At 60.8% G+C, this 27,231-nt stretch overlaps 2 protein-coding genes across 6 annotated transcripts in view; one reads left to right on the forward strand and one right to left on the reverse strand.

Annotated features, from left to right (window-relative positions):
- The window catches only part of GPX4 (glutathione peroxidase 4), a 169,321-nt gene that overhangs the window by 128,593 nt on the left and 13,497 nt on the right, over positions 1–27,231 (reverse strand). The window lies entirely within an intron of this gene.
- The window catches only part of SBNO2 (strawberry notch homolog 2), a 48,064-nt gene that overhangs the window by 10,544 nt on the left and 10,289 nt on the right, over positions 1–27,231 (forward strand). For 2 of the 4 annotated variants that reach the window (XM_069481040.1, XM_069481065.1), the window contains exons 2-12: positions 4,839–5,025; positions 8,964–9,040; positions 10,371–10,482; positions 20,492–20,653; positions 23,257–23,340; positions 23,595–23,700; positions 24,086–24,237; positions 24,351–24,484; positions 24,556–24,646; positions 24,791–24,934; positions 26,935–27,052. In XM_069481040.1, the coding sequence (XP_069337141.1) occupies positions 4,933–5,025; positions 8,964–9,040; positions 10,371–10,482; positions 20,492–20,653; positions 23,257–23,340; positions 23,595–23,700; positions 24,086–24,237; positions 24,351–24,484; positions 24,556–24,646; positions 24,791–24,934; positions 26,935–27,052 (1,273 nt within the window). In that variant the 5' untranslated portion in view covers positions 4,839–4,932. The remainder of the gene's footprint in view (positions 1–4,838; positions 5,026–8,963; positions 9,041–10,370; positions 10,483–20,491; positions 20,654–23,256; positions 23,341–23,594; positions 23,701–24,085; positions 24,238–24,350; positions 24,485–24,555; positions 24,647–24,790; positions 24,935–26,934; positions 27,053–27,231) is intronic. The other 2 variants (XM_069481048.1, XM_069481057.1) reach the window with 2 other exon arrangements.

Below are 27,231 nucleotides of genomic sequence, written 5' to 3' on the forward strand. Positions count from 1 at the left end.
ACTACAGGCGAGAGCCACCACACCCAACCTCCATTAGATTAAAAAAGAAGAAAAGGTTAAAGAGGCCCTATCTCTGCTCCCATCTGGGGTGTGGAGTGGTCCCTGATCATGTGTCTCCACAGAGGATGGGGAGGCCGCCTGGAGGGGCCACAGGAGCGGTGATGTGGCTGTGCCTGCGCTTCTGGTCCAGGACATCCGCCTCTCTGACCAGCTAAAGCCACTCACCAGTGTGCGGGAGGCTGTAAGCCTAGCCATGGACTGTCACCCGTCCTCCCTACCTGGCTCCTGTGGCCTGGTGTTGTGAGGGAGTGGGTAGGCTGTCTCCCAGCCCAGCACAGCCCTGTCATCCTGAGGACTCTTTCATGAGCCCACGGGGCTGCCACCACCCACCTCCATGGCAGGGGCGGGTGGCTGGGGCTCCACTGGCTGGCTCCACCATTCACAGACAGCTCCCTGCAGACTCTCCTGGTAACCTCACCGCAAACCTGAGCTCTTGTGGGAAAAGGCTCAGCAGAGAAGTGGAGGGGGTAGTGCCGTGTTGCCATTCCTAAAGCGTAGACCCGGTACCCTGGGCGTCCCGAGACCCTCTCGGGGGTGTAAGAGGTCAAAACCATTCTGTAATACCAAGATGTCCTTCCACCCACTGCAGCGGGTGCTGCCTGGCCCTGCCCGGGTGGGGTCAGTAGATGATGTCGCTGTTCCAGAGCTTTTAGGGACCGACACCCTTCCTTTTCCTCTGCATCCTTTGGGCCTGCCCACCCCTAGAGGAGGAAGGGGCTTTCTGGGGACCAATGCTCCTGGGGGGGGGGGTCCCAGGAGAGCTGAGACAGAGTGAATTATAATCATATTATCATAAGAACCAGGGTGGGGCAGGGTCCTGGTGGATCCAGCCAGCCCTCCCCTGCCTGCTGCCGCCCCTGCGCCACCTGGGGTCTCCTCACCACCCTTCATGGGGCACCTACCACGTACCTGCTGCCCACCAGGCAGCAGCTCTTCCAAGGCTGGACCCACGGGGAGGTCACTGGGCGGATCCCGGAGGCCTGGGTGGGGCTGAGGGACAGTGAGTCCAGTGGGGTCTCGGTGCTTAGAGTGAGGTGAGGCCAGTGGGTGGGTGGAGACTGCCCTTGCCCTCCTCCCTGCCCACCCCTGTGTGGGACAGAGCTCTCATCAGGGGCACCTCAGCCTAGGAGCTGAGGACGCTTGCCACATCCCTCTCTGGGCCGTCCCTAGCTGGGGCCCAAGCCCGCTGTTAGCTCTGAATCCTGAGGCCCCCCGAAACCCCCAGCCACGCAGCAGCGGCTCCCAGTGGCCCTCCCCTACCAGACAGTCTGGGTCGACCAAGCTGGGGCCCTGCCAGGCATCCGGATTCCGTGGGGCTCTGCCCAACATCACAGAGCCTTGTGAAATCCGCCAGCCCTCCGGCCCCGCCTGGTCCTGGGATCCCCAGGCTGCTCCCTCCTGGCAGCTGCTAAAATCCAGGAGCCCAGTGGAGGGTGGCCAGCCTGTTCTGAGCTCCGTGTAAGGCCAGTGGGTCGTGGTCACAGTGACAGGTGAGTCACCGTGGCTGTGCACAGTGTATCTGTCTCCTGACCAGCTCCTTGGGCTGCCATGGCTCCGTCAGGACCTCCAGGACACTTGCGCCTATTCCTGCGGGCAGGGAGCCCCTCATGTCCCCAGTGAGGACCCAGGTGAGGTAGTTCAGGGTCGAGGGACAGCCACCAGGCCCTGAGGGTCTGTGGTGACCACATGGCGGCTTCTGCACACATCCATCACTGTGGCAGTGACTGCTGGCCCAGAGGCGCCTTGCCACCTCCCCAGGCCTTGGTTTTCTCATTTGCCACTGAGAGCCTTGAGGGACCAAAGCCCAGGACCTGGGAAGAGCACAGGCAGGTGTGTTGGGTGCCGAGGCGTCCTCACTGTGGTTCAAGTCCAGCTATGTGGGCTGGATCTTCTCCAAGCCTCCCCTTTGCCATGGTGGAAAGGGGTGTGGGGGGCCCGGTCACTCTTGCAGTCCCAGCTACTTGGGAGGCTAAGGCAGGAGGATTGCTTGATTCCAGGAATTGGAGGCTGCAGTGAGCTGTGATGATGCCACTCCAGCCTGGGCGACAGAGCGAGACCGTGTTTATAAAAAAAGAAAAAAAGGAAAGAGAAAATGGGCGTGGAGCAGCTCAAGCTTCAGGAGTTATCAAGGCTCCATTGAGGGGCCTCTGCGTCCTTATCAGAAAGCTCAGGTGTTGAGATCGTGCACGGCGAGGATGTGAAGCGTGGGCACTTGTAGCTGGTGGCCACAGCCTTCCCATCCACAGAGGGGCCCTGCTCAGGTCTGAGGCGTGAGGGGTCTCACGAGGCAGGCCCTTGAGGGATGAGACCCCCTTGACAACATAGCATCTCCCTGGAGGTGAGAGCAACGCTCTTGTCCTGGCCTCTGCCTGTGGGAGCCGCAGCCAGGCGGGGATCCAGGCTACACTGGTCAGTGGGTCTGGGCGGTTACTGGTTCCGAGTGTCTGGGTGGCTGAGCCAGTGGTGCTGTGTGCAAGATGAGACCCCAGGGCCTGGCCTGGGGCATCTGGCCTCGCGCTGAGGTCCAGCTGGAGAGACCAGGACTCTGGCAGGGCCAGAAGAGGGGATGGGAGGTGGCCGCGGTTACCTGCTGGCTGTGGGTAGGTCCTTGGAGTCAGATTCTCCCAGCTCTTGGGCTCTTCTGATGTCCACCCTCCTAATCCTGGTGCTGTCTGGGCCCTTAATTCCTTTACCTTTCTCTTTTGCAGTTACTCACTTGAAAGCTTGATTTCAGAAGGAAACCACATCCCCCTCCCAGTGGTGAGCTGTGGCCATAGCGTAGGCCCCTCCCCTACGTGGGAGCTGCGTGACGTGCCCCACATGACTCCTGGCCTGAGACACCACCTAAAAATAAACATCAGCCGACCGGACACTGCTCTGGGTTCCTACCTGTGGGCCCCTTTGCTATCTGCACCTTTGATGCTGTGACTCATGCTTTGTGCACATCCGTGTATAGGTTTCTGGGTGAACACATGTTCAGTTGTCCCTGCACACACCTGGGAGTGGGACTGCCGGGTCACGGGGAGACTGAGGTCCAACCTTTGAGGGTCCCCAGACTCTTCCGGGTGGTGGGGCCATCTTACCGTCCTGTCACCATGTATGAAGCCCTCCCTGGGGGAATCTTTGTCTCGAATGACCCTGTTCCTGGACCCCGGCTGGGGCTGCCGCTTGGAACGGGGTCCACAGCTGGGGGCGCTCAGGAAGAAGGAGCTGGCCCAAGGGACGCAGCCACGGGGGAGCTCTGGGCCCAGCCTGCTGCTGGTGGGGGCCCTTGTGCAGGACATACCCCAATGATGGCCCACGGTGTGCCCTCCCAAGCTTGTCAGCCCCGGGTCCTGGGTGTCCCAGGACTCTGACCCTTGGCAAGAGGCGCCCCTGGGTGTGGGAGGGTCAGCCTCGGTCTGGGCTGTGGCTGCTGTGAGATGAGACCCGCGGCGGGGACGGGAGCTGAGGGACGTGGTGGGGAGCCCAGGGCTGGAGTGGCCAGAGCCCTGCTGTCGGGGCAGCCTGGATGGCTCTCGCGGAACGTGTGGGCCCTGCCCACCTCTTATGGCTGGGGCTGCTCTGTCCTGGGTGCCAGTGGACGCCCCTAGGGGCATCATCCTGGCAGCAGCAGCTAACTAGAGCCTCAGCTGAGGAAGTGGTCACTGTTTGTGGCCTCCAGCCGCAGAGGCTCCTGGGCTCTACCCAAGCAGCCCATCTTCTAGACGCGCACACTGAGGCTGAGAGGAGCTCAACTGCCCCCTCTCACTCAGAAGGTGGGGCTGGGCTCGGATCCTCACCTGCCTGCCCTGAAATCTTTAGAAGGATCTGCCAAGACCCCCACCACAAAGTGTCTGTGTTTCAGGGGGCGGGGTTCTGGCGGGGTTGTCTGTCCTGGCCTGCAGGCAGCCTGAGGGGGCTGCAGAGGATCTGGGCCCTGGCGGCAGTGGGAGCGAGGTGGTGGCAGCAAGGACTGGGCAGAGGACCCAGGCAAATGGACGGACGACCTAGGGTAGAGCCGGGCCCTGCTCCGCCAGCCACCATCCCTGGAGCTCCCGGGTGAGGGCCCCCCCCCCCCCCAGTGGAATTGCACAAGCTGCCTGCGTGTGGCTGGACTGCAATTACTGGAAGTCCCGAGGATTTCTTCACTTAAGGGCTTGGCCAGTAGCGGCAGCCGCCACCTCCTTCCTGCCTCCCTCCATGTCGAGGTTCTGAGCTGCCTGCCAGCAGAGTGCACCTCCTGCCGCCACAGACTCTTCCCGGGAGGACCTTGGTGGGCTCCTGGCCAAGTGCCAAGGCCAGGGCTGGTGGAAGATATCCCCCAGTGTCTAGAATGGGGACATTCTCAGTGGGGACGTGGTGTTTCCTTAGTCCCAAATGAGGTCTGGCAGCTCTTTCCTTCTCAGCTCAGCCCTGACCACCCTGGGGGGATCCTTTGGCACTGCCTTGCGGTGCTGCTGAGGGGCAGGGCAGGGTCTGGGGTCTCAATGGGCCCCCATCTCAGAGGTGCTGGCCCAGGTTGGACTGTCCCTCCGCAGCCTCCAGCTGGCTGGGCACAAACCCACAGTGCAGGGCTTGGCTGCGGCTCTGCTGGGGTCCCTGGGGCCCTGCGAATGGGTGCAGTCAGGGCCTGGAGCCCAGGAGGCCAGAGGAGGTGCCAGCCACAGCAGATGGGCTACAGGGGTATTGCTCGGGTACAGTGGGCATGCGGGAGGGGAGGCAGCCCCATTGGTTCTGCCCATGGGTAAGGGTCAAGGTCAGGGCACAGTCTCAGGCGTCCACGTCTCTCTCTGCAGGACATGACGTCACCACCACCACCGCCACGGAGTGTGAAGCCCAGATAGACTTGCCGGCGGCCTTGGGTCGTAGAGCCCCGCCGTCTGCCGCCCAATGCTCGCGGTGGGGCCCACCATGGACGGGGAGTACCCTCAGCACGAACCCCCGCCGGCGGGCAGCGTCCTGTACAGCCCACCCCCGCTGCAGGTGAGCCCGCGCCCTGCGCCACAAGAACATGGCCACAACCTCGATCTTGGTGGTCCAGAGCCCAGCTCCACCACGTCCTTGTGGGACCTGGACAGGTTGCCCATCCAGGACCTGGTCAGAAGGGTAACTGTAGCCCCCAGCTTTTCAGGAAGAACATTTGAGGGGATTCCTGTCTCCGCCGAGCTTCTGGTTCCTTCCACGTCAGCCTATCAGCTTCTTTCGAGAAAGTGGCCCATGGAGAGAGATGTTCAGGGCTGCCCCTCCAGGGCTGAGTCTACCTGAAGGAGCCAGTCACCAAGGGAGTTGAGCTTTTTAAAAATATGTTTTCTTTTTAATTTAATAGACTTATTTCTTACGCAGTTTTTGGTTTGTAGGAAAATTGCTCAGAGAACAAAGAAAGCTCTCACATACTCCTGCCCCTTGTTTCCCCTCTCCTGGCATCTCCGTCGTGTGGCAAATGCGTTCCATTTGACAACAGAGACTGACATGTTCTTGTTAGCTGACGTTCAAGTTAACATTAAGGATCAATCTTTGCATTGAGCATTCTGTGGGTTTCAATGGACCTGTCCCCCGCTGCCGTATCCTACAGAGTCGGCCACTGCCCTGAAACGCCCCCAGCTCCTCCTGGTCACCCCTCCCTCCCTGTCAGCCCCTGGCTGGTGCAGACGTTTCACTATCTCCTTACTTTAGCCTTTCCCAGGGTGTCCTGCAGTTGGAGTCCCATAGCACGTGGCCTTTCCGGGCTGCTGCTTCACTTAGTCATGTGCATTAAGGCTCCTCCATGTCTTGTCATGGCCTGACAGCTTGTTTCTTTTTAGCGCTGAATAGTATTCCATTGTTGGGGTGCACCTCAGCTTACATACCCACTCGCCTACTGAGGGACACCTTGGTTGCTTCAAGGTTTGACAACTGAGAAAAGTATCATGAGGGGAGGCCTGAGCGGCCGGAGACTGAGAAGAGAGCAAGTGGGGGCCCGGCCTTGGAGGCTGTGCGGGCCATCAGCGCTATAGGGCAGCTTGGGATGCCCAGTAGTGGGTAGGCAACTTGGCGGGGGCAGCTGCGGGATCCACTCTTTAGTGAAGAATCAGCTGCCGCCGCCTCCTCCTCCTCCTCCTCCTCCCCCCGCTGGGAAGGGCCCGAGATCTGTGCCTGTTGGTCCACAGTGAGCAAATGACACAGAAGGAATCTGGTCTACGGATGGAGTTCTAGAGAACACAGGAGGTGGGGAAGGCTGGGTCGGAAGGCAGGAGCAAGATTTAGCTTAGGTTTCTGCCCCAGCGTGGTGGCTTACGCCTGTAATCCCAGCACTATGGGAGGCCGAGGCAGGAGGATCATTTGAGGTCAGGAGTTTGAGACCAGCCTGAGCATGAGTGAGATCGCGTCTCTACTAAAAGTAGAAAAATTAGCCAGGCGTGGTGGTGCCTGTAGTCCCAGCGACTCGGGAGGCTGAGGCAGGAGGATCACTTGAACCCAGAAGTTGGAGGCTGCAGTGAGTTGTGATGACCCCACTGCACTCCAGCCTGAGCAACACAGCAAGAAGCTATCTTAAAAAAAACAAAAACAAAAAAAGAAGGAGTAAGCTTAGGTTTCCAGGAGCTGGGAAACAGGCCGCCAGCATCACATAGACCTGAGGGTTAGGAGGGCTGGAACGGTCGGAGGCGCCCCAGACCCATAATTACGGCTCCGGGAAAGGGCTAGGCAGGGCACGTGCTGACCTGTGGTTGGCTCTTTGCCCAAATGTGCCCACGTCATACCCTGATGTAGTACAACGTGGAACATGAAGTTACTGAAAGTGAGTCCACACGAAGTTACTGTGGGCTGAGGGAGTGAGAGCCGGTTGGTGCCTCCGCCAGGGTTCAAGGCCCTGCCACGTCCAGCCTCCTGTCGGTCCTCCCCTCCTGCTGGAGCTATGTCTGGGGCCCTCCCTCGACCGTCCACACCTCTGTAGCCTCCCTCCAGGTCTTCTCCCACCAGCTGTCACCGCCAACACCGTCCTGAGGACGGTCCCTTCATCTCCACTTGCTATAATTTGATTAATTACTTTCCTGTTGTTGGGCCTCTGGGGAGATTCCAGTTTTCTGCTGCTATAAATAGTCCTGCTGCGTTTTCCTCCCCCCTCATGGATTAGTCCCCGGGGGTGTGTGTTTCCGAAATAGAATTCCTGGGCCAGAATGAGCGCCTGGCGGGTTTGCAAAGGATGGAGCTGTTCCTTCAGGAACGTGTCCCTGCCATGTCTCCTCTTCGGTGACCCAGGAAGCTGACCAGTGGCCAGGACTCACGGTCCACTTGGGCAGCTGTAAGGAGCCAGACTTGGCCCAGCGGGGCTTAGAAACTAGAGTCTGGGGGGATGTTTGGGCTGGGATAGGGACCCTGGTGCGAGAGGTGCTGGGTTCAACCCCGACTTTGGCTCTGAGCCCCTCTCTGGGCAGTCAGGACACTGTGGGAAGGCTCCCTGAAATTGGGCTGCGGGGGGTGTCTGTGATGGTTGCCCCACAGGCCACACTGCAGACTAGGCTGGGAAGTGACCAGGAGACCATGTGGCCCTGGAACAGGCCCTTGCTGCTTAATAGAAGAGTGTGGCCCCTCTGGCTGCCAGTAGAAAATCCCCAGTCAGGCTCTGATTGGCTGGCCATGGTCAGGTGCCCATCTCTGAGCCCATCATGTACTAGGGCCTGCCCTTCTGAAGGCAGCACCACCCCTTCTGGCTGCAGTGAGAGGTCCCCAGGCAGGCTCTGATTGGCAGCCCCCAGCAGAACCACCGGCTGGGTCGAGGTTGGGGTACTGTCCCAGTGCCTGGCTGAGGCCTCCAGCCTACCCTGGGAGCTCCCCGAGGGTAGCCCCAGGCCTGGCCTGGGCACAGGAACAGCGTGTCAGGTGGGCCCAGGACCCTCTGTCCTCCCACCCTGCCCCCGAGACCCCCAGCACCCGTCTGGAGCCATAGGTGAGCTTGCCTGCTGCCATGCCCGCTGCCCAAGGCCCGTGCACCGTGAGATGGTTTACTCTAGTTCATTTCAGGAGGCCAAGAGGGCTCTGGAGTCAAAGTTCTATTTCGGAATGTTCCGGATGTGCCGCGTGGTCTTAGGAAGCCCACGTCCCTCTCTGGGGCTCCATTTCTCTCCCCCTAGGGGCAAGAGGGGGAAGGAACACAAGACCAGGGCTCTGGGAGACCCCACCCAGGCCCCAGTGGCCCTGCTCCCTTCTGGAGGCATCCGTGGGGGATTCTTCACAAGTGTCCGGGCACAGGAAGCCCAGAGGCAGGAGTGGCTCTTTCTGTGATAAACATTATCCTGCAACTTGTACAGAAATCGGAGACCTGGGCAGCATCCACCCTGAGGGCTTCTCATGCCCCTCGCCTGCGGGGGGTCTGCCGGGGGTCTGGATGTCGAGGTCGGGCACAGTGAGCTTTTCCCTGAGAGTTGGGGGCAGGCCTCTGGCATAGGTGTGGGTGCGCTCGGTGGGCCTCAGCCTGGGGGTGTCACAAGTCTGTGGTCCTGTCAGATCCAGGAACCCCGGAACCCCTCGCGCCCCTGCTGACTTGGGCTCAGCCTCCTGGCCCGCCAGCCATTTCCCAAAGCAGGTTCCCTGGAACCCTGCCCCGTGAGCACTCTTAGAAGGCCCCGGAACCTTCCCCCATCATACCCAGCAATACCTTGGTATTCCCAGGATACACCAGGAAGCTAGATAGGCCCCTGGCCCCAGCCCCTTCCCGTCTGGGGAGTCCCTTCCCCCTGCAGGGCCCATGTGGGGGGTCTTTCATGCAGATGGAGAAACTGAGGCATGGAGTGGTTAAGTAACTCCCCAGGTACTCCTGCTGGGAGGGCCAGGCCATGCCCTGATTATAGAGCCCTCGCTCTCCGCCTCTGGAACTCTGACCCTGTGCTACAGGGGCCCTCGGTCTCCCCCACGCCACCGCGCTTGATGCTGCTCTCCTGTTTCAGAACGCCATGCTGCACTACCCATGGTGGAACCCCTTCTCACCGCCGGTGTACCCAGCCTTCTCCAGCAACAGCAGCCGGTAAGTGTCTCGTCCTGGCCCAGCCTCGGAGCTCAGGCTCCAATCCCCCCTGGCCCTTGCCTCCGCCTCCGCCCTGGGCTAAGCCCAGGGTCCTGGCACACAGCCACCTGGAAGGCCAGGCCCTGGATGCACAGGGGCGGCTGAGGCTGTGTTTTCTTGAACCCTGCCTTGTGACCAGCTGGCATCTGTGTTAGCCAGAACAAAGTTGAGGAGAGGGCAGAGGGAGGGGTGAGACATGATGAGCTGGGTTTTGAAGGGTCAGTAGGAGTTTGCCAGGGGAGCAGGGACATTTTGGGTTGAGGAAGCAGTCTCCGCAGAGGGTCTGGGAGCATATATGCCTTCTGGGATTCTAGAAGATTCCAGAGGGGCTGTCCTGGGGCCTGGGGGAGGGAGCAGATCAGAGGACAGAGCTTGGGGATTTATTCTGAAAGTACAGCAAGGGACAGGGGAGGATGATGCTTTCCTGTTAGTGTTAGCAAACCCACAGGGTCCCTGCATGGGGGCTGCCATCTGGTGGTGGCTCCATATAGGCTGCCTCAGTCCAGAGCCGTCTGGCTCCCACTGGACAGGGACATGAGAAGCTTTTGAGGGAGACCCCAGGAGCCTAGTGGTGGGGCAGGGGCCCTGGGGATGGTGGCCATCGCTCTGCCTCGGGAACCCAGGGAGCTGGCGCGCGGTGTGAGCAGAGAAGGCTCTCACAGCGCTGCCCATCTGGGGCCCAGCCCACCCAGTGGCAGGGCTAACTCCTAAGGTCCGGAGAGAGGCACCCACGGGTGCGTGGGCCATGACGTGACCCCTTCCCTGGAGGAAGGTGCTCCTGGGTTTCTGGGGTGGCACTGTCCTCTGCCCCATCGTGGCCTTGAGTGAGGTGGAGGCTGAAGGTGCTGTGTGGGAGGGACAGCCCAGTGGGCTTGGGGTCGGCTCCTGTGCCCCCTTCCTGGACCCTCCTCTGAGCTCAGTGTCAGAAACGCCAGAGTCCTTCCTGAGGGCAGGTGAACCCGTGTCCCGTCCTGCTCACGGTGTGGGAGCGGGAAAGCGCTCTAGCCCCTCTGCCCATGAGGCCAGGCTCTTTGTCCAGTAGGGGTGGGAGCACAGCCTCAGGTATAGCTGCTGACCCTGGAGGCCCCCTCTTTGTGGGGACAGGTCTGAGGGGGCCTGCAAGGCCTGGGCATGCTTACAGCTGTCCCCTAGGGGCCTTACCAGAGCCCCTTGGGCAGCCACCATGCGCGATCCATGCTGCCAGCTCCCATTGGGTGGTGCGAGGAAGCCCGGGGGTGGGCCCAGCGTAGCCCCAGGCCCCACAGTCACTGTCCTCCCTCTCCCTTTCCAGCCAGTTCCTGAACTCTGCCTCCTTCCTGGGCAGCCCGCCCTGCCCAGACACCGGCCACGTTCCCGTGGCCTCTGCCTCCAGCTTCCCGCCAAAGAGCAGCGACTTCCCTCAGGTAGGAGAACCCACGAGCTCCTGTGCCTGGTGGGGGCCTGGGCGGGGTCTGAGCCTGCCCGGCTGGTGACTTGGCTGGGCCAAGGTGAGGACCTGGGCAACCTGCACTCCAGAGAGCAGGGTCAGAGACCACCTGAGGAGGGAAAGGGCTGTGGGAGAGGTGTGCACAACCACTGTCGGATGGTCCCCACGGCCTGCACCGTCCACCCCCCAGGTCTCCCTGTCACAGCAGCAGAACCTTCTTCAGATGGAAACTGACCCGGGGCTGGGGGTGGGGAGGGGCAAATGTGAGTGGGGAGCCTCCCTCACCTCCCCTGTGACAGCCAGGCCTGAGCCCTTCACAGCTGTGTCCGACCCACCAGGGAAGCCGTCTCTATGCCTGATTCAGGCTTCACGACAGTGTGGGGGCCAGCAGTGGTGGCCCCAAAGACATCTACATCCTAATCCTGGGGCCTGTGGGTGTGTCACCCCATGTGGCAGAAGGGATAAGGACCTTGAGATGGGAGGTCACCTGGATGACACCCAGTGTCAGGATAAGGTCCTCCCATGAGGAGGCAGGAGGGTTGGAGGCAGAGAGACTGGCTAAGACGCTGTGCTGCTGGCTCTGAAGGGGAGGAAGGGCCCCGAGCCGAGGGATGCCGGCAGCAGCCAGATGCTGGGAAAGGCGGGACACCAACTCTTCCCTGGAGCCCCCAGGAGGGACCGGCCCTGCCAAGCCCTGACTTTAGACTTTACCTTCCAGAGTGTAAGAGGACATGTTTATGTTGTTTTAAGCCATGAAGTTTACAGTGGTTTCTCAATACAGCAAGGAGAAACCGATGCACCGTTCGGAGCCCCCATGTGCCCCACAGCATACTGTACTTTCCCCAGAATCAGAAGGTATAGCAGTGGGGGAAACAGTGAATATAAACCTGCAGCCTTAGGGTACCAGCTGGTAACTGAACTTGAAGCCTGAGCTTCCTGGTAGCCACAGCAAAAAGAGAAAGGAGATGAGCTATGTGACTTTTATTGCTTGCAAGAAGCAGAACCGTTTTTGACTTGGCTGAGTTGTCCAGACTTCCCTGGGGTCAGCATCCCCCCTGGTGTCCTCCGTGACTGTGTATGGACATGTGGTCCCCAAACTCAGGGGTGGCCTGACTCCAGCTTTGCTGTATAAGGTTTTTCACTCTCTCCTTTGTCACTTGGGCTGTTGCCTTCTTAGCATCCTGGGTCCATCCCCTGGTTCTGTACAAGAGCCTGCCAAGGCTGGGCAGGGGGTGGACCATCAAGTGTCAGGTGGGTCACTTGCCCCCAGTGGCTGTCCCTGGGGTCTTTGTCTTCAGGTACTTAGGTGGGGCCTCCCGGCCAGGACCCCACATTCTGGGGACCTCAGGGGTCAGGTTCCATGCCCAGCCCTGTCCGCAGCTCTACGGGCTCCTTCCCGCAGCCCCACCCCAGGCATAGCCACCCGCCTGCCCTCTCGGCCCTCCATGGATCATGCCTGTGCCGCCAGTGGTCACGCTGGGCACCCGCTGCCCACGCCAGAACCCAGGGACCCAGGTTCGCGCACCACAGGACGTGCCGCAGAAAGGACTTCTCTGAAAAATGAAGCTCGAGCTTTTCTTTAAGTTTGAAAGTTTCCATGCCAAAACATGTTTTAAAATATTTTAGCCTTACAGAAAAGTAGCTTTTTATAGGATATTTGTAAAAACCAAGAGCTCCCACACACCCTCACCTGCCTCCCTGTGTGTTACGAACTCATGTAAATGTCGTCGAAATATGGAAATTAACTTTGTGCAGCGCCGGTGATGGGCTAGACTCTGGTGGATGCCAGTGGCCTCCCGCTGAAGGGCCCCCGAAAGAGAACAGGCAGGTCGCTGATTATGTGGCGTGTCTCACGATCAGACGTGGTGCCATGTCCACCTTGGGGCCTGGGGTTGGAGCTCGTGGTGTCGGCTGATGGCAGCAACCATGATGCTTGGTCAGGGTGGTGTCTGTGGGTTCCTGCTCCGTCCCGCCACTATTTCCGTCCGGCACTGGAAGGGGAGCTGAGGCTACATGGGTGCTCGGCAGGGCTCATGGGCATCCCTCAGGGTCTTGCCTGTGGTGCCACTGCCGTGTCTGTCTAGCCGAGATTGTCTGTTTTGCTCATTCCTTCCGCTCCCCACAGGTGGGATTCTGTAGGGACAGCTGCCCCACCCCCCAGCCCCACTAGGCAGTTATTTAAGCATTTATCTGTGTCAGGAGGGGCTCTGTGTGCCTCAACGTCCTTTCCCTTCTGACGCCCTGGAATGGTGTGGGTTCACCACCCTCCCAGCCTGGCCCTGGGGTCACCCACTCTCCGGGGAAGGGCCTCCTCCCACTTCTGTTCAGCCTCTGTCTCCAGGTTGGCGTGAAGCCACCCGGCTCTGCTGTCCCAGTCGGTGACCCGGAGCAGCTCTGCGGGCCCCACAGGGAGCTCCCACCCTGAGCTGTGCAGGTGGGTGGGGTTACGTGGTTGTGAGACTCTGTGCTTGTTTTTTCTTTCGAATTGGGGTTTAATTCATGTAACAGAAGTCATCATTACACAGTGTACATCTCTGTGGTTCCCAGTAAGTTCACATCACTACTATCTAATTGCATAACATTCCATCACGCCGCCAAAACCCTGTTCCCATCAGCAGCACACGTCCCGTCTCTGTCGATCTGCGTGTTCTGGACATTTCATATAAATGGAGTCACACACTGTGTGTCCTGTGTCTGGCTTCTTTCACTGAGCACGATGTCCTCAAGGTCCCTCCAGGCTGTGGCCTGTGTCAGAGCCTAGTCCCTTTTCATGCCTGAGTGATAGTCCACGTGTGTTTGTCCACTCACCTGTCGGTGGACACCTGGGCTGTTTCCACCTTGGTGTGGTGACTCGTGCTGCTTGCGTGTGTATGGGTTTCTGTGTGGACGGGTGTTTTCGTTTCCTGGGCGCATGCCCGGGAGTGGGTTGTGGGTAGGTGGCAGATCTGTTGTGAATCGTGCTGTTGATGACATTCGTGTGTGCGTGTTTGTGTGGACGTGCGTCCCCTACATGGCTGGCTCTGGCGAGGGGGGCCGTGCTGAGATTAGGCAGGGGGCTGTCAGCACTGCAGACCCCCCGAGGCCTGTACCCCTCACAGAGGCCCCCTCAGGCCTTTCCACCCTCCACGCTTGGCCCTCCCTGCCCTACAGTGAGCGGCCCCCACCCATCCCTGCCCTAGGCCTCTCTTGGGCCAGTGTTCCTATGTCCCGAGTGCACGACCACCTCTGGCCCGCCTGCTGCCCAGTGCCCATCCCCCAGCCCGTCTGTTCCGGGAGCCCGTGCAGCTCCCAGGGTCACCCAGGCCCCCTCAAATTGGCTGGGCTTGAGGGGAGGATTACCACTCACCTCCCAGGAGCCGTCAGCAGGGCCAGGCATCTACCCGGGCCCCCTCAGGGGCTGCAGGGACCCCCGGGGAGCGCACCTGTCCGGTAAAACACTCTGCCTGCCCACCGGGGGCTTCTGGGAAGGCCAGGATGAGCTCATGGCTCAGGAAAGTGCTGTGCAAACTGCTGGCTGCGCACGGCCGCAGCATCGACTGCTCCACACATGCCTGAGCAGGGGAGAGGTCTCGGCCCACTGTGCCGCGGAGTCCCATCCCTGCAGTTACTGGCATTGGACAAAAAGAGAGGGAGGGAGAGATTCTCCTTACAGGAAGCCCTTTGGTTCACAGCCGGCCAGCCCGGGGGGAGGAGGAGCCTCTCACTGAGGTCGCTGCACAGCACGAGGGCACCTGGGCTCCGGGCCGGGAGAGGCCATGCTGCAGATGGATGGCTGGACAGCGAGAGTCTGTGGAAAGCAGAGGCCAGGGTTCCACGGGCCTGTGACCCTGGTGGGACGGAGCAGAATTTTCTGGGGAGCCGTGTTAGCTTCCTGTGGCTGCTATGACAAAGTGACACAAACTGGGCAGCTTCAAAGGACAAGAATGTGTTCTCCTGTGGCTCTGGAGCCCAGAAGTGTGAGGTCAAGGTGTGGGCAGGGCTGTGCTCCCTCCACTGGCCCCAGGGGAGGGTTCTTCCTGCCTCCCCCGCATGTGGGGGCTCCAGGCGTCCCTGGGCTTCTGGTTGTATCGTTCCAGTGTCTGCCTCCGTCTCCATGTGGCCTGTCCTCTGTATCTCTGTCTCTCCTTCCTGTGAGGACACCACTCACTGGATAAAGGTCCACCCTAACCCAGTGTGATGACTCCATTCCCAAATAAGGTCCCTTTCACAGGTTCTAGGGGGCAGAACGTGATCACATCATTTTAGGGGACACAGTCCACCCCTGAACAGGAGCATTCTAGCGACAGGCACTGCCTGAGGGTCCTTCTCCCAGCCCCGCAGAGTCTGCCGTGCCCAGGGGGTGCCGCTTATCTACCGCGAACCCCTGGAAGTCTTTCCTGACCATCTACCTCCCAGCCCTCTCCAGGAGGAGCCCAGCACATCCCCCTGCCTCAGTTTCCCTAACTGTCACACAAGGATATACCACCTGCAGGTGCCCAGCCACATGGGGCCTCGGTCAGTGCCAAGTGGAGAGCTGGTCATCGAGGGCGTGTGGACCGAAGCAGGAGGTGAGAACCATGGCCTTGCCGTCCCGGGAGGGTCATCTGGAGAAGAAGGAGTGGAGCCTCCACACCCGACACTTTGCTGGCTCCTTCTCAGAAATGTTATACCCATTAAATCTAACTTTGATGTGTTTGAGGCAAAATTCACACACCATAAAAGTATATTCACAGAGTTGTGCAACCACCACCTCTGTCTAATCCCAGAACATTCCATCGCCTGAAAAGGAAGCCTGTCCCATCAGCAGTCCCTCCCCAGTTCCTCCCCAGCCCCTGGCGACCACGAATCCACGTCCTATCTCTGTGGATCTGCCTGTGCTGGACATTTCATATAAACGGAGTCACACCCTGTGTGTCTTTCTGTGTCTGGCTTCTCTCACTGAGCACGACGTCCTGAAAGTCCATCCACGTTGTGGCCTGTGTCAGAGCCTCATCCTATTTTGTGGCTGAGTGATATTCCAGTGTGTGATAACACATTGTGTGCATTTTTGGTGGCTATTTGGGCTTTCCCACCTTTTGGCAGTTGTGACCTGTGCTGTGTGCACACGTATGTCTGCGTTCTTGCGTGGACGTGAGCTCTTGTTCCTTTTGGACACCTGCCCGCCTGGGAGTGGATCTGCCAGGTGAAATGTTGCTTCTGTTTCCTGCCCTGAGGACCCGCCAGTCGGGGATCCGCACAGCACTTGTTATCGCTGCGTCTGCACGTGGCTGTCTGGGGTATGAAGCAGCGTCTTCCCTGACATGTCATCAACCTTTGTGCATTCCCCGCCACACACTCGCTCCTGTTGGGACCGTGTTGTCCCACCAGATGGAGACAGGCAGGGACGGCCGTGGCGGCCAGGGGGTCTGTGCCAGATTTGGCTGCTGCCGGGGGTCCGGTTGGTGGAGGGCCCTGTGGGGATGGCAGAGGGTGTCGGGGTCCAGAACAGGGAGAGCCCTGGGGGGCATGCCTCTGCGGCCTCCACCAGAGGGTCAAGGCTCCCCATTTCCCCTTGAGAGCTCTGGGAGGGGGGTCCCCCACCAGCCCAGGATCCCCGGCCCCTCTGGCCCAGCCATGGGCTCCCTGGGCACCTTGGGGCTGTTTCCTTCCTCTGCCAGCCTTACTGCCCAGCCCCATCCCAGATCCCACCCTCAGGCTCAGGCCAAGGGGCAGGGCAGGGCCCTCATCCCTCTCCTCCCAGCAGAGGAGCCCCCTGCAGTCTTGGTCTCCTGGTTGATGACAGGCGGACGGGGGTCCCCTCTTCTCCACTCCAGCTGTTCTGGCCCTGGTCCCCCCCCTGCACCCCCAGCACCTTTGAGTACGTCGGGAATGACCCCTGTGACTCCAGAGTGTGACATGTCTGCTCCTGGGTCAGAGGAGCTGGTTCTAGCAAATTCTCTGGACCAAGTGATTGTACTAGCGTGTACAGATGTTCAGTTTTCTGCCAGAGCCAAAGCATCCTTTCCTGGGGCCCCGACCGCAGGCTCCTGCGTGGCTGTCCCTGGGTGCCGGCCGGGGCTCCAGGCCTGGAGGGGCTCAGGTTCTGCCCTCCCTTCCCTGGCCCTGTCCAGCCCCAGGTCAGGGAGGCTGCAGTGCCAGCCCCACCCTCTGTCCGGCTCCCAGAGCCAGACCCAGGGGCAGGGCGGGGCCTCGGTGCCCCTTCAGTGCTGGGGCTGCAGAGGGCTCCAGGGCAGAGGGCACCCAGGTTGGGGCACAGCTCTGGCGAAGGCCCTGGAGGGAGTGTGGTTGGCGGCTGGTATTGAGCTGGGGGTTCAGGAGATTTGGTTTGGCCTGAGGGGCCTTCAGGAGATGTGGAGGACCCGGCCTGGCCTCAGTTTCCTTTTGTGTGACTTGGGGGGCTGTGGGGACACCAAGTGCAGCTGGGGTCCCTGCCGGGCCCATGGGGCCAGGGGCAGGTGGACCAGAACCCAGCGCATTAGCAGGCTGGGGAAACTGAGGCCCATGCCCTCCTGAGCAGTCTGCCACATCCCAGGTGCCACAAGGGGGCTGCCCCCGGCAGTTGGGGCACTGGCCAGCGGGTGCGTGTTGACAGCGTCTGTGGCTGCTACGCCCCATACAGTAATTCTCCTTGCGCTGCCAGTAATCGCCCTGACTTACCGGGCAGGCATCATTTCCTGAAAGTCAGCCCGGCCTGAGAGGAAGTAGGCGCAGCGGTGACTAAACCGACATGCAAATGCAGCCCGGCTCAGCGCTGCTGCCTCTGTCCGCCCGTCGGGGCGTGATGCTGGAGCCGTGTCTGCTGCCATGAGGGACCTGCTCCCCGGTGGCTCTTCCAGGGGGACCCGGGGCCCCCCCGCGTGCCGCGACCATGTCCCAGCTGCGGTTCTGGCTGCAGTTTGGGGCTCTCAACAAGGTAACGCCCCCGGCCCGGAGGGGGTGAGGGGGCCCCCCACTGCCGCACCTGCCTCCACCCTGCCCCACCTCCTTTTCTGGCAGTGAGAGTTAATCTGTGGGAATGTTCTGAGGCAGAGATTGGGGATTTGGGACTAGAGGGTTAATCTGTGGGAATGTTCTGAGGCAGAGATTGGGGATTTGGGACTAGGAGCTGGTGTGTGGGCAGGAAGGCCAATGCAGGGGAGGGAGGGAGCTCAAAGTGAAAGGGTGGGAGGGGCTGCCGTTTCCCCTGGAGAAGTCCCAGGTGCTGTGGGGGAGTTTGGGTATCCCAGGGGCTCCTCGCCGGGGGCAGGGGGAGCTCTGTGGGAATCGCCTGTGGCCAGCGGAGTGGGCATGGTTTGAGGCGGGCTCTGGGTGGACAGCAGGGCCGTCCCTCCCGCTGACCAGGATGAGTCCAGAGAGGACTTGTCTCCGTGGGAGGGGCCAGCACCTTGTTTCTGGGGATTGTTTCTGGGTTGACTTCCTTGGGCAGGAGGGGGCGTGTCTGCTCACTCTCTTCAGGGGTCTGAGGCAGATCCTGCCAGCTCTTGCCCTGCCCAGGGCTCCCTGGAATGCTGCAGCACAGAACCACAGCAGGTGGCCCCAGGCCTTGGGGGCCCCAGACTGCTGGCGGCTGTGTCCTCCCAGCCCGCAGGCAGGCAGGGTGTGTCTGTCCCCGACCCCCATTCACCACCCACACATGTGCAGGGCCTGGCAGGGGTGGAGCCCCATGCCTCTGTCCCTGAAATGAGGCCGGCAGTCAGAGCCCCTGCTGTTGGTCACCCGTCTGGGCATCCTGCTCTATCTGGGGGCAGGAGGGGGGCCCAGGCCAGGGACCACGGTCACGGAGCCAGAGAGCCTCGAGCACCCGCTTCTTTAACAGACACTGCCCTTTGGAACAGAGCTGGGATGACAGGTCACCGGGGCAGAGTTCCACGCACCCCACACCCAGCTTCCCCACCGTGCATGTCTCTCCTGGTCGTGCGTTTGTCACAGTTGATGCTCCAGCAGTGACACATCATTACTAAGTATCGAGGCCCACAGTTGATTCAAGTTTCCTCAGTTTCTCCTCATGTCCTCTCCTGCCCCGGGGCCCATCCAGGACCCCACAGGAAACTCAGCCAACGCATCTCCTCAGGCCCCTCTGGGCTCTGACAGTTCATTAGACGTCCCTGTCTCTTGCTCTGGGTGGTCCTGGCGCCCTCAGAGGGTCCTCCGGCGTCTTCCTCTCTGTTAGACGGGGGTGACGGGCTCTGGTAGGGGTGGCCTCTCATGCTCTCCTGTCCAGGGTCTGTGCCCACAGCGTGGCCTATCCCTGCTTGCCTTGGGGGTGTGGGCCAGACGTCCCCACTGTGGGGAGCCTTCCCCTGGTCCCAGGCTATACACTGGGGAGGGGGTCGCTATGTGTGGGCCATGTGGGGATGGGGGCTCTGCTGTGGGGTCCCACCTGAACCCTGGCAGGGCCCCCTGGACTGCACTGGGGGGCCAGGGCACGGCCGCTCCCAGACGTAGCTGGGAGGGGTTTTAGCAAGATCGGGGGCCACCTCCACCTGGCTCTGTGCGGGAGCAGGGCCTCTGCCCCACATTGCTCCTCCTCTCCACCTTGTCCCAGAGCAGAAGACAGGAGGCCACTCCCTCGACTCAGCCACTTTGGCCTTGTTATGATCCCAGCTGCCCAGGAACGTGTGGGCAGGGGAACTGAGGGGTCTGGGACACTCACCATCACCCCCGGGGCCCCTCCAGCTCCCCTGGGCCCCCCATGGAGGGCAGAGCTGGGGCACCCAGAGGGCCCTTGGCCCATAGTGTTGGCATGACGGGTCCTCTGCAGCCACATGGGCAGTGCCCAGAGGGCCAGGGGGGCTCAGTTGGGGGGTACTGATCTGGGCCTGCAGGCTTGGGGGTGGGCTGGCCCCGTTCTGCCTGGGTGGGGGTTGCACCGTCCCCTGCTTCAGGCCCTCGGGGACGTGTGTGCCTCTGGACTCAGGCCCTTGGCTGCAAAACAGGCAGGCAGCGTGGACACCCCAACCCATGGAGCACTGCAGGGTCTCTGGAGGGGGTCAGGTGCCCTTGGCATCCGGTGTTCAGCGCGGCCAGGCACACAGCAGGTGCTGGCTGGGGCTGGGCGGCGTGTGGAGAGAGTGCTGACCCAGCCGCCCTAGTGAGTGGCCATGGGCCCCGCTGCTGCGCCTGACTTTCTAACATACGGGTTACTAAATGGCACAGGAGCTCCACAGGGCACACTCCCCCTTAGGTGTCACCACCTCTCCAGGCCCCCGGGTCTGCCATCTCTCAGTCTTTTTTTTTTTTTTTTTTTTTTTTTTTTTGAGATAGAGTCTCACTCTGTTGCCCAGGCTAGAGTGCCATGGCGTCAGCCTAGCTCATAGCAACCTCAAACTCCTGGGCTCAAGCAATCCTCCTGCCTCAGCCTCCCGAGTAGCTAAGACTACAGGCATGTGCCACCATGCCCGGCTAATTTTTTCTATATATATTTTTAATTGTCCAGCTAATTTCTTTCTATTTTTAGTAGAGATGGGATCTCGCTCTTGCTCAGGTTGGTCTCGAACTCCTGACCTTGAGTGATCCTTCCACTTCAGCCTCCCAGAGTGCTAGGATTACAGGCGTGAGCCACCATGCCCGGCCAATCTCAGTCTTTTCTTGTTTCTCCACTTTTTTTTTTAACAACTTTGCTGAGACGTGATGTATGAGCTTTGTGGTTCACTTATCCTGCATACAGTTGGGTGGTTTTGGTGCAGTCACAGCGCATAGCCACCAGTCTCAGGACATCCCATCACCCCAGAGGAAGCAGTCCCTGTCCCCTCCCCAGCCCCTGGCGACAACTAATGTGTGCATCTGCCTGTTCTGGATATTTCATATAAACGGAGTTGCACACCGTGTGTCCTTCTGTGTCTGGCTTCTGTCACTGAGCATGATGTCGTCAAGGTCCCTCCATATTGTAGCCTGTGTCAGAGCCTTGTCCCTTTTTATGGCTGAGTGATGTTTTAGTGTGTGGGTGGACCATGTTGCGTGTTGTCAGCCCATCAGGGGCCTCCCACCTCACTGGACCTGTCCTCCAGGACTCCTCATACCTCGAGGATCTCTCCAACGCCTCCATCTTCTCCTCCTCGGTGGACTCCCTGTCAGACATCGTGGACACGCCCGACTTCCTGCCGGCCGACAGCCTCAGCCAGGTGCCCACCATCTGGGATGTGAGCACCCCCTCGTCTACCCACGACAAGGTCAGTGCCTCTGGGCCCCTGACTAGACAGGAGCCAGTCCAGGCCCTGTCCACCGGTGGGAGACCCACAGGGTTCACCCGGTATCATGATTCTTCTGCTATGGGCGAGGCTCGGGCTGTTCACTGACATGGGTGAGGTGGTCAATCCAGGGTCCCTTCATTTCTATGCAGCTGGGAATACGTGGGGGCGCCTCCCTGCAGCCCTGAGGGTAGGTTAGGCCTGCAGGCCCTGTCCCTGCTAGGGAGACAGGTGCTCACCTAGGAGATCAGCAGAAAGCAATTTTGGATACTACCTCTCTCCCCAGGCAGTCCTGTCCTCTGGGGACACTGGGCCATGTCTCGGGACATATGTGGTTGTCACGACTGGGTTGGGGGGTGCTCCTGGGATGGGTGGGTGGAGGCCAGGGACGCTGCTCAGCACCTGTAGGACTCAGGACAGCCCCCCACAGAGCCATCCAGCCCCAGTGTCCACCCTAAGGAAACACAGCGCGTGGGACAGGACAGAGCAGAGGGCTGGCAGGGAGGGCGAGACACACTGCTCAGAGCTGGAGGGGCAGCACCCATGGAGGCCCTGTGGTGGTTACCAGCCTGGCGGACCATGGCCGGGCACCTGAAGGGCTGGGGTTTGCCTCCACGGAGCTCCTGGTGTGCGACATGGGCAGGCGAGGGGGGTCACAGGGCAGCAGGACACCAGGTGCTTGGGTCCTGACTGCGGCCCGTCCCCAGCACTGGGCAGCAAGGGCATCACTGTCCTGAGGGAGGCAGAGCCAGATGCCAGGCCCAGGGAGACCCCACACCCAGCCAGGCCTTCCAAGGTCCTCTCCCAGGAAAGAAGCGTCTAGACTTGGGGAGCTGGAAGTTGGAGATGTGTCTGGGGCTAAGGGCCCTCCCCAGTGGATGCTGGTGGGCACACCCCAGCAGGCAGCTCCCTGGGGGGCCCTCAGGAAGGGTCTGGCCCAGGCAGTAGGACACAGGGCTTGGGCTGTGGGGCCCGCAGGGGGACAGGAAGTGTCTGGAGTGCCGTGCAGCCACGTTGGGCAGTTCAGGCACAGGGGGGTTCCGGGGGCTTTGCCGGCCCTTACCCAGGGCCACGCCTCCCGGCCGCCCACAGGTCCTCAGCCGGGCATGAGGGAAGGGCCAGGCGTGGACAGCACGAGGGCATCTGAAACCCAACGCCCCAGGGCCCCACCAGCCTGGCCGGGAATGGTGACTCAGCCTTCCAGGAACCCTGCAGCTTCTGTTTGTTTGTGTTTTTGTTAATTTGAAAAAAAAGAAAGAGGAGCAGGGAATTGAGTGTAGGTTTCTAACCTACCCTGCCCCATTTCAATTCTCTTTTATAATAACATGGGCGGTGTTTCCAACCTTAGAAAAAACAGGAGCCTTGAAAATCAAGTTAATGGACACTTGACCGAATGCCCTGGGGACCCCGTGGCTCCTGGAGGGAGACCCCGAAACTGGTCCGTGTGGTGGGTGGGCTCAGGAACTGAAAGCCCCCAGTGTCTGGGGACATTGGGAGTCCCAGTGGGGGACTGGGTCTCGGAGCAATTTTCCCCTCTGTATTTTCCTGTTCACATTTCTTTGTGATGGTTCCTGTCACTGTTAATAAGCTTTGTTTGCTAAAGAGCGGGTGCCCGGGCTGGACCCTGCCATCTCCCAGCCTCAGTGTTGTTGGGGTCTGGGTGATGGACGTGATGGCCCACATCGTCCCTGGCAGGCAGGTCGTGGGCCAGGTCACCCCCAGGGCATCTGGGGCTCCTGTCCTGGCCATCACAGGCTCTGCATACTCAGCCAGTTCTGAGACCTCAGGGTGGGCCACATCCCCGAGTGGCTCACAGACTTGGCCCAGAGGCCGGGCCACACCTGGTTGCCCAGCCTCAGAGGCAGTACCCCTCGGCCAGCCCTCTGTCCCGCCCCCTCTCTGGCCCTCCATCCTGCCCTCTGGCCCACCCTCCATCCCATCCTTCATCCTCCTCTCTGTCCCGCTCTCTGTCCACCTGGGTGGGATCTGGCAGTGCCTTCCCCAGGGTGGGCTGTGGTCTGGGTGGTGTCCTCTGGTCCCTGTGTGAGGGGGCTCCACCCCTGGAGAGAGGTAGTGAGGGGCTTCCCCTTGGCCCCCGTCCCGGGTGATGAGAGCCAGCTGGGTGAGAGACGGGGCCAGGCCCACCTGCCCACCCAGACGGCCCCTCTGGCCTTTGTCTCCAGTTGCCCCTGGGTGGGGAGCTCCCAGCACCCATGTCCCCCTGCTCCTGAGTGCTCCCTGCTCACCAGACCCTGTGCTCAGCCTCCCCATCCGCTCCCACTGGGCCGAGGCTGGGGGCTGTAGTCCATCAGAACTAGCCAAGCACCTTCCTCAAGGACAGCTTCACGCAGGCTGGGAGGGCAGCAGGAGGGAGGCCGGTGCTGGCCTGCAGGATCAAGCCAGGGTCTGAGGGGCTGCCCACCAGGGAGGCCAAGGGTGCACCAGGCCATCCTGGGGAGGGCAGGAGTGCACAGCCCAGGGCCGCGGGGAGCCAGGGCAGGGGGACCCCTCTGGCGGCTAGGCCAGTGGGCTTGTCGGCCACGGCCTGCCTTGTCCACCCTGGCCAACATCCTGCTTCCCTCCAGTTGTTCCTGCCCAGTGGGCCATTTCCAGGCCTTGAGGACCCTGTGCCCTCCCTCCCCAGCACCCCGCTTCTTGTCAGCTACCAGGTGAGCTGGGCCCGCCCCTCTTGGGAGACCTAGGGAGGGTCATGTGCACAGGCACCTCCAGTGTGCCAGGCCCAGGGAGTGCCCATTCTACAGATGGGGAAACTGAGACTGTGGGGAGCCCCTCACTGCAGTGGGGCAGGCAGCACCATCTCCCACCACTGGGTCACTGGGCCGGGTGGTCTGCCAGGGCCCTGCCCCAGCTAGGCTGGGCAGTGCGGTGACTGTGGAAATGGACAGCTCTGCTGACCCTGCAGGGGCCTCAGTCACAGAGTCAGCCAGAGGAGGAGGATGAGGCGGAGGAGGATGAGGCGGAGGAGCTGGGCCACGCTGAGACCTACGCCGACTACGTGCCGTCCAAGTGTGAGTGGCCTTTGCGGGCACCGAGCCGTCACCAGGACCTCCCGCCTGCACTGCCCCACGGGGAGTGTTTGGTACCCCGGGCCCCTGGGGCTGCAGGGAAGGCAGGAGGGGCTGGTTGTACAGTCCGTGCTTGTACAAAACCGGGGGTTCCCAGAGGCCTGCAATAGAGAGGAGCCTCGGCTTCCCTGTCAGGGTTTTAGGGATCTGCTGCGCCCATGGCCACGCCCCCAACTTGCTCTGTTGGGCCTGGCCATGCCCCTGGCCCACCCAGCCTGCCCTGGCCACACCCCAACCCACCTGGAAGACCCTGGCCACAGCCCTGGCCACACCCCTGGTCTACTCAGTGGCCCTGGCCACGCCCATACCCATGCCCCTGTCTCTCCAGCCAAGGTTGGGAAGCAGCACCCAGACCGCGTGGTGGAGACCAGCACCCTGTCCAGCGTCCCGCCCCCGGACATCACTTACACCCTGGCCCTACCCTCGGACAGTGGGGTGCTGTCTGCCCTGCAGCTGGAGGCTATCACCTACGCCTGCCAGGTGACCGGTGTGCCCCGCCCGGCCCATCCCCTTCACCCCTCCCCACGAGGCCCCCGGGGTGGGGGGCAGGGCTGGGCAGCACCCCCAGGCCCTGACCACCGTTCTCCTGGCAGCAACATGAGGTCCTGCTCCCCAGCGGGCAGCGGGCGGGCTTCCTTATCGGCGACGGGGCTGGCGTGGGCAAGGGCCGCACGGTGGCTGGCGTCATCCTGGAGAACTACCTGCGTGGCAGGAAGAAGGCCCTGTGGTGAGTGCCCTGCCCTGTGGGGGTGGGGGGATGGGACAGGGGAGGTTTGGCCTGACATTCTGGATCCCCAGGTTCAGCGTCTCCAACGACCTCAAGTATGACGCGGAGCGCGACCTGCGGGACATTGAGGCACCCAGCATCCCGGTGCACGCACTCAGCAAGGTGGGGGGCCCGTGCAGCTGGGCCAGAAGACCCCATGGGCATATGGGGACTAAATGAGGAAACTGAGCCCCTGGGATGGCCAGGGCTTGGCTAGAGTCCCTGTGAGGTACCCCCAAATCCCCACAACTGCCCCTGTGTCCCCAGATCAAATACGGTGACAACACTACCTCAGAGGGCGTCCTCTTCGCCACCTACTCCGCCCTGATCGGAGAGAGCCAGGCAGGTGGGCAGCACCGCACGCGCCTCCGGCAGATCCTTGACTGGTGCGGGGAGGGCTTCGAGGGCGTTGTATCCTCCTGAGTGTGTGTGGCGGGTAGGGGGTGTGGCAGGGGGAGGGCGGGAGCAGGGCCGGGATGGGGTGGGCAGAGGGCAGGAGGCCATTCTTGAGCAGCCCCCTGACCCCTGCCGGATTCTGGCTAGAAGACCCTTGGGATTCAGGGATCCACCCAGGGGTGTCATGGTGTCAGGGACACAGGCTCCCAGGGTCTCCCCACTGTGGCAGGAAACCCTTAGTTCAGAGGGCTTTTTCTACCTTGATCTCCTTCTCTCTTAACATTTTATGTATGTATATATGTATGTATGAATGAACAAACGAAGGACAAGGTCTTGCTCTGTGGCCCAGGCTGGAGTGCAGTGGTGTCATCACAGCTCACTGCAGCTTCCAGCTCCTGGCCTCAAGCGATCCTCCTCCCTCAGCCTCCCAAGCAGCTGGGACTGCAGGGGTGAGCCGCTATACCTGGTCTCAAAGCTTTCACATAACCATGTCTTCTGTTCTACAAAACTGTAGAGAAACTAAAAAGCGTGGGAAAGTGTCAGCAAGAGCCCGCACCATGTCCTCTCCTGGGGAACGATCTGTGCCCCGTGTTAGCTCTTCCTTGTTTCAGCACTCAGGGAGCATGGAGCACGTTCCTGCCAGCAGTACCCACAAAGCACCCCCTCCTCGGTCTCCCCGCAGCCTTTCCCCTCCCCTAGGGGCCCCAGATGACAGCCACCCATGGAGCCTGTCCTGAGTGTCTCTGCATAGGTGCCAGCAGAGGGCCTCTTGGGGTTCTGTCCTGGGTGCCGAGTCACCTGCTGTCCAGCAGAAGCAGGCTCTGGGACCTCTTCCCCTTGGGGCTCTCAGGGGCCCCCAAGCTTGCCACAGTGGAGCTGGGGGCAGAACAGCCTCGCTCCGTGGGGTGGAGGCCTGTGTGCCGTGGGGTCCACGTACAGCGTTTGCGCCTTCATGCCCCAGTGCAGGCTCCCCGTGGAGTTTTTCTCCCTACTCCCCACACGCACGCCTGCAGGCGCTGCTCCATCACTGTGTGTCAGCACCCACCTGCCTGTGTCCCTGTTGCAGGAGCACGCTCGATCTGCAGCCCCCTGGGTTATAAATATCCCCATGCCAGGCTCAGATAAGAGGAGGGGCTTTGGGCCACATCGTCCACTATGTGCATAGGAATGGCGGTCGTGGCTTTGCTGTTCAGGGAAGCACTTGAGTACAGAACAATTCAGATTTGTCAAAGGAAGGAACACAGAGTTGCTGGGGTGTCCTCTGCACCCAGTGGCACCTCCATGTAACATCATACAGAAAATAACAACATTAAATCATACCCTTGATGAGCTGTGTGCTTGGCAGCAAAGCCAGGTGTTTAACTTGTATTCTGCCCTTTTACCTCTGTCGATCCTTTCTTTGCGTGTGTGTGCTTTCCTGAAACTTCCTTTCTTCCGTCTCAAAATACTAAGAGAAGGCTGGGCGCAGTGGCTTACGCCTCCCAGCACTTTGGGAGCCTGAGGCGGGAGGATCACTGGAGCCCAAGAGTTGGAGGCTGCAGTAAGCTGTGATGATGCCACTGCACTCCAGCCTGGGTGACAGAGCGAGACCCTGTCTTTAAAAAAAATTAATACTAAGGAGAATTTTTTCTTCAATATCACTTTTTAATAAGGGATCACTGTAGATTCACATGTAGAATATGAAGTGAAACAGAGATCCCAGGTACCCTTCCCCCATCTCCCCCCCATGACAACATCCACAGGACCTAGGACAGTCAGGCGCTGTCAAGGTCGAGGAGACAGCCCACCCCTCCTCGCCAGAGGCCTGCTGGCATGCGTGTCTGTGTCCGCAGGCCTCTGCAGTCTGCATGGAGCCGTCCCATGCCAGATACCCTCAGGCCACGACTCACAGAATCTCCATCACTGAAGGGCATTTGCCCCCAACCAGGAAGATGGGGTTCCGTGTGGTCAGGGCCTGGGCCCCTGGGGTTACCCATTGTCCTTCCGGAATAGTCCTTAACCCATGCCCGCCCTAGATCATTTTTGATGAGTGCCACAAAGCCAAGAACGCCAGCTCCACCAAGATGGGCAAGGCCGTGCTGGACCTGCAGAACAAGCTGCCCCTGGCCCGGGTGGTCTACGCCAGCGCCACAGGTGGGAGACTGTGGGGCAGAGCTTGGGCGGGCAGCCTGATCGCACCTGGGCCATCTATTAGCAGTGTCTACCTTGGTGCACGTCCCATGTGCGGTGCAGGGCCTTCTGTCCGCACCCTGCTTCCTCTTGGGGGCTGGGGCACTTCTTGGTGTGGTTCAAAGGTGGCTGGCTTCTCCCAG

This window comes from Eulemur rufifrons, chromosome 2, assembly GCF_041146395.1.
Source record: "Eulemur rufifrons isolate Redbay chromosome 2, OSU_ERuf_1, whole genome shotgun sequence".
Classification (NCBI taxonomy): domain Eukaryota; kingdom Metazoa; phylum Chordata; class Mammalia; order Primates; family Lemuridae; genus Eulemur; species Eulemur rufifrons.